Source organism: Pseudopipra pipra, chromosome 3, assembly GCF_036250125.1.
Source record: "Pseudopipra pipra isolate bDixPip1 chromosome 3, bDixPip1.hap1, whole genome shotgun sequence".
Classification (NCBI taxonomy): Eukaryota; Metazoa; Chordata; class Aves; order Passeriformes; family Pipridae; genus Pseudopipra; species Pseudopipra pipra.
The window spans coordinates 99,376,541-99,382,336 of record NC_087551.1 but is presented as its reverse complement, the minus strand read 5'-3'; the positions used below and the strand labels follow the sequence as shown (position 1 = coordinate 99,382,336).

At 54.4% G+C, this 5,796-nt stretch overlaps 1 protein-coding gene across 1 annotated transcript; it reads right to left on the bottom strand.

Annotated features, from left to right (window-relative positions):
* Positions 1-1,221: 1,221 nt before the first annotated feature.
* SOX11 (SRY-box transcription factor 11) lies at positions 1,222-4,084 on the bottom strand. Its single transcript, XM_064650475.1, has one exon. It carries the CDS (start codon positions 3,836-3,838, stop codon positions 2,627-2,629), a length of 1,212 nt encoding a protein of 403 aa, XP_064506545.1. The 5' UTR covers positions 3,839-4,084; the 3' UTR covers positions 1,222-2,626.
* Positions 4,085-5,796: the final 1,712 nt, after the last annotated feature.

The window sequence follows — 5,796 nt, the reverse complement described above, 5'->3', positions numbered from 1 at the left end:
AGATATGCTATATCTCTTTTCTGATAGCAAAGATTTAGGCCAAACAACTTTTATTTAGAATCATGAGTGTTTTATTATTATTATTATTATTATTAGAAAGAGATCAGATTATATTAATCATTTTACTACCAGTTTAACTAACCTAAAGTAAGATATCTCACCACTTAAATGCCTAAGAGTTGTCTTTGATTAAACATAACATGCATGCAGGTTTTAATGTTATGTTTTATTATGCCTTACAAATATGTATGCAGGATTTTCATTTCAGCAAGTCTGAAAGCCTGTAGCAGTGGTTGCCACCAAAATACCAGCACAGTGAATTGTCCCTGTAAACAGCTGGATCATTAATTAGCGGAGAAAAAAAAAAAAAGTAATAATAATTTATCAATGCCTATCAGATAAAAAAAGTAAACTTCTTGAGAAACAAACTTCCACCTCGTGAGTCTGTTTATTGCCATCAGCAGCTATTTCAGAGTGCACAACTGAAATCTGATGGCTCCTAAGGTACAAAAAAAAACCCAAAAAAACCCCCCCAAAAAAAAGCACACTGACAAAGTCTGCTCACCTACAGCCCAAGCTCGTACCCCCCCCATCCCCTGCCCTGCCCTGCCCGCCAGGCGCGGCGGGTGGCTCTCCAGAGGGGCCGGGGCCGCCTTAGCGGGCCGAGCGCTGCCCGGGGTGGAGGACCCGGGGTGGAGGAGATGCAGCACCGCTACCCCCCAGCACCTCCACCTCGAATCTCGCCCAGGCTACTCATCAAAAACGGGAGCGGGAAAGGAAAAACCGCAGAGGGGAAGAGGACCTGGAGCATGCAGAGGGGGGGCAGTCGCGTCCCCGGCGGCGGTGGGAGCGGGTACCCGGCCCCGCCGCGCCTCCCGCCTGGAGCTCCCCGCCCTGGAAAGCGGCTGCGGGGGCCGCCCCGGGAGCTGGGCTCGTCCCCCCGCCGGCTGGCGGTGGGAGAAGGCGGCAGAGCCGAAAACACCCGGGGCGAACCGACCTGCCGCCGCCCAGAGCGGCCCGAGCAAGCGAACCGCGGCCCCGCGGAGCAAAGCCGGTGGGAAACAGGCGACGAGAGAAGAAAAGGAAAAAAGTAGTCCTGACTCTCCTTCCCCTCTAGCTCTGATCATGCACAACAGCCTACAGCTACCGCTCCTCCGCGGACAAGGGGTGACAACACGACATCTCCAGCGTTACTGCTACAGACACTAATTGCGATACGAGTTTCTATCAGTTCCAGCTGATTTATTAAAATTGTCAAGATACAGACTTTCAGCATTTAAAAAAAAAAAAAAAAAAAAAAACAGGCTATGATGTTGACAGTGCACAAGTCTGCTTTTGCCATCATTTGCTACAAAATATGCAGATGGTCTGTACTTTAGATTATATTGCACAACATGAGAAACTTTTTTAACTATGTGCCTTTTTTCTTTTTTCTTCTTTTTTTTTTTGCTAAAATCGAGAATCCAGTTTCATACCTTCCATCTGGGGCCCCATCCACATATCACAGCGTATGAGATACATAAAGTCCTACTATAGTACAGTACATATACAATCTTTTAAACTAAGATAACAGCTCTGAGGTCTATATCACCATTTTCAATAAATCTTTACCTACAAATATTGAACAAATCTGAACTATAGCTGTACAAAAAAAGTGTTTGTTTTTTTTTTTTTTTAAACCACAAGGCCTTTAGATGCAAGGATTACTTTTTTAAAATTTTAATCCTTTTAAAACCAGGACGTAACGTACCAACAAACTTGCATGCTAAAAACAGAGAAAAACAAAGAAAATAAAAGGGAAGAAGTGCCTGAAAAGTCTTACTGAAAAAACACAGCAAGAATGTTCCCTTTTCACTGTACAAAAATACGCCTGAAAATATATTAATTTTTAAAAAAGACTGAGGTCTGTTATGTATCAAAAATGTTTCAATACCTTTTTGTACTGAGGTCTAGGCTGTCTGGTATTCAATCAAGGAGGTATAAGGGAACAAGTTACAAAAAAAAAAGTTGGCAAGTAGAAATCACATTTGTAAAACCATAAACAATTTGATCTGAAAAGTAAACTCTGATCTTAAGTCAGTTCAGTTATTTGTAAGCGTTTGTACAGTCTGCATTTTTTCAAGCTCCCTGCAGCTTTGTTAAGAATCGGATGCATAGAAGACATCAGTTTTCTCCCTCCAAAAAAAGTTGCAATGGTCCCTTTCAGAAAAAAAAAAAAAAAAAAAGAACAGTTCTTTAAGATCTCTCACGGGAAAAAAAATAAAAAAATCCACAAACCCCCTTGAGTAACAGTTGTGCTGCCAAAAGACTTCTTTGCAGACCATCTTCCAGACTTCAATCAGAGACCGACAAGCTTCAAACAGCGCCTTCTGTATCTTTTTTCCCCCAGTCCCATTTGCCTTTGCTGTTGTTGTTGTGATCACCAAACTCAATAAAAATTAAAAAAAAAAAACACAAAAAAAATAATTAAAAAAAAATAAAATCACAACTCCCGGGTTCGGAACTAACTTCGAGATTTTTTTTTTTTTTAAGAAAACAAGACTTTTTTTCAATCATTATCATCGTTATCATCATCATCGCCGGCGTTGCGCCGCTCCAGCTGCGCCGCTCTCACCGCCTCCCCGGCTCAGTACGTGAACACCAGGTCGGAGAAGTTCGCCTCCAGCCAGTCGCCCGCGATCATCTCGCTCAGCTCCGGGGTGCAGTAGTCGGGGAACTCGAAGTGGGAGCCGAGGCTGCCCTCGCTGAAGGAGTCCAGGTCCTTGTCCACCAGCGAGAGGGAGAGGTTGCCGGCGGCGGCGCCCGCCCCCAGCTCGGCGGCGGCGTGGCCGTGCTGGGAGAAGTTGAGGCTGAGGTCGAAGAGCAGGTCGTCCGCCTCCTCGCTGCCGGCCGACGAGGTGGAGATGGACCGGGAGGAGGCCGGGGAGAGGCCGGGCGGCTGCTGCGGCGGCGGCGGGCCCTGCTTGGTGATGTTCTTGAAGCTGTAGTAGAGTCTGCTGCCGCCGCCCGCCGCCGCGGCGCCGCCCCGCACCTCCTCGTACAGGCTGGCCCCCTCGGTGGACTCCGCCGAGGAGCTCAAGGTAGGGCTGGCCGGCACTTTGGCCACGTTGTACCGCCGGAGCTGCTGCGGCCCCGGCTCCTCGTCCTCGTCCTCCTCCTCCGCCTCCTGCTTGATCCGCAGCTGCAGCTCGTCCTCGTCCTCGTCCTCATCCTCATCCTCATCCATGAAGACGCACTTGACCGTCTTGCTGCTCACTTTCAGGGTGCCGAAGACGTACTCGTCTCCCGTGTAGTCCCCGTGGTGGGCGGTTTTGGCTCCCGGCTTTGGGGGCGAGGAGCCAGAGGAGGCTTTCAGCTTGCTGCACTTCTTGCTGGAGCTCTTGGCGCTCTTGCTGCCGCCGCTGCTCGCGGGCGCGTTTTTCTCGGGACTTTGGCTGGCGTTGGGCTTGGCCGACGGGTCCATTTTGGGCTTTTTCCTGGGCCGGTACTTGTAGTCGGGGTAATCGGCCATGTGCTTGAGCCGCAGCCTCTCCGCCTCCCGGATGAAAGGGATCTTCTCGCTGTCCTTCAGCATTTTCCACCGCTTGCCCAGCCGCTTGGAGATCTCGGCGTTGTGCATGTCTGGGGACTGCTCCATGATTTTTCTCCGCTCGATCTTGGACCACACCATGAACGCGTTCATCGGTCTCTTTATGTGTCCCGACGCCGTTTTGCACCAGTCCGGGTCGCTCTCGTCCAAAGCGACGGGGCTGCAAGCCATGAACTCGCCCTCTTCGGTGTCCATCGCCTCCCGGGGCAGGTTGCTCTCCGCCTCCGTACTCTCTGCCTGCTGCACCATGGTGGGCTCTCGCCGAGGCGCCGCTCCCCTCCAAGCCAACAAAGCCGCTCCGCCGCCGCCTCCCACCGCCGCACCTTGCCCCTGCTGCGAGGCGGATCCCGCGGGTGCCGGCGGGGCTGTGGCAGTGCCGGGGCTGTGGCAGTGCCCGTGCCGGGCGGTGCGGCCGGGCCGGGTCGGGCCGGGCCGGGTCGGGCGCGGCTGGGCTGGTGCGCTGGGCGCGCGCTGTGCCCGTGCCCCGGCCTCGCGGCGCCGCCGCCCGCCCTGCCGCGCGCGCGCTGCCCGCCCCGCCGAACTCCGGGCTCCGCGCCCCGCGCGTTATCAGCGCCTCATATGGGTGACATCACTCCCGCCGCCGGCCAATGGCGACGCCCGGCACCGCCCACCACCACGCCCACCCTGCGGTGCGCGGACACACCCCCGCGCGGGGGCGCGGCCGCGGGGGCGGTGCTGCCGGCGCTCCTGGCGTGTCGGCGGCCCGTCCGATCCTCTCCCTTTCCTTCCCTTCCCTCCGCCCGTGGGTCGGCGGCGCCGCCGCGGGGGCTTCGCCCGCTGTGCCCCACCGCCGGGCGCGGGGCGGTGAGGGGCGGTGGCAGCTCACCCCGCGTCCCGCTGCCTCAGGAGGCGGCGGAGCCCCGCGCGGAGCAGCCGGCGGACGGCAGGGGGCGCTGGAACTCCGCGGCGGCGGCGCGACGGCCCCGCGGGGGGAGCACCGGGACCGGCCCCGCCGCGGGTTCCCGAGCGGCCCTGGCCGGGGCACGGAGTCCTCCGCGGCCCGCACACGGCCTGCTTCTCCTCCGCAGTGCGGCCGGGCCCCTGGGCCCCCGAAGGAGCGCTCCAGGCGCTGTGGCTCCTGCCCTCCCGGGGCTTGTCTCGGTGGCTCGTCGGTAGCGAGAGGGGCTGTGGGGCCGCAGGGCAGAGCCGAGCGCACTCCCAGTTGCCGCGGATGCGAACGGTGCCTCGGCGGTGCCCGGGGCGGGGGGAGGTCCCCTGGTCCCCCGGGGAACGCGGGTGCTGCCCGCAGGAGGGACGGAGCATCGTCGCACCCACCTGGAGGCACTAACCGCGTGGTGTGGGCAGAGTATAAAGGCGGCTTCTCCGAAGTACGGGATGAGAACTTGCAGATAGCATCAAACAGTGCTGATTTTCTGTTTATATGTTTGTTTTCCCGGAAACATCGAGACATATTCAAGACGCCCGTAGCAGATCCACCTATTCTGGATAATCCCGTTTGTTTTTATCACAGAATTTGTGGAATCCAAAGCTGGTGGTGTGCCTTTGGTCATTTTGATTGCAACACATATGCTGAAAATGGATACCCAAACTGTTTTGTGGGTCTCTTTGTGTCTTTCCAGCTACCACTTGCAGTTATTAAAAAAGAAAAGTTTAATAAATTTTGTGATGGCTGGATGGATACAGACATGATGGCAGCAAGAGGAATGAGCCCTGGCACAGCCTCTCCTCTGCCAGAGCACGTCCTATGAACTGGTGCTAAAGGTGCAGCAGGTCCTCTGGTAAATCATCCTCTAATTATCACAGTGGTTCATTTCTCTCAGACCATAGAAAAATTATTGTGTCTGAATGATGTGACTATGATATCATAGGGCTGCAGAGTGACTAGTGCTGTTACAGGAACAAAACAAACAAAAAACCCCAGTCACATACCTCTTTTAGCTTATGGATACATACTTAGGGCTACCAGGTCTCAGCTGCACTTGTCAGGAGTCTGGAGGAGTTTGAAGGATACATTTGAGGCAGATACATGTTGTCGTGTCACTTCCCCTGCCTGACCCCAGCTGGGTGCACAGAGTAGAGGAAAGGAAAAGGGCACAGCTGAAGAAGGCTCAGCTACTTCATCGTTAAGATAGATTTTGAAAAATACTGCTCTGCCTGCCCGTGAGTGCCCCCAGCAGTGATTTGTTGCCTCTCTCTCCTTGCGATTGCACCTCGTGGTACAATCT

Bases quoted from the DNA above. Each gene is read 5' to 3' on its own strand.
- SOX11 (XM_064650475.1), bottom strand. From the start codon at position 3,838: ATGGTGCAGCAGGCAGAGAGTACGGAGGCGGAGAGCAACCTGCCCCGG.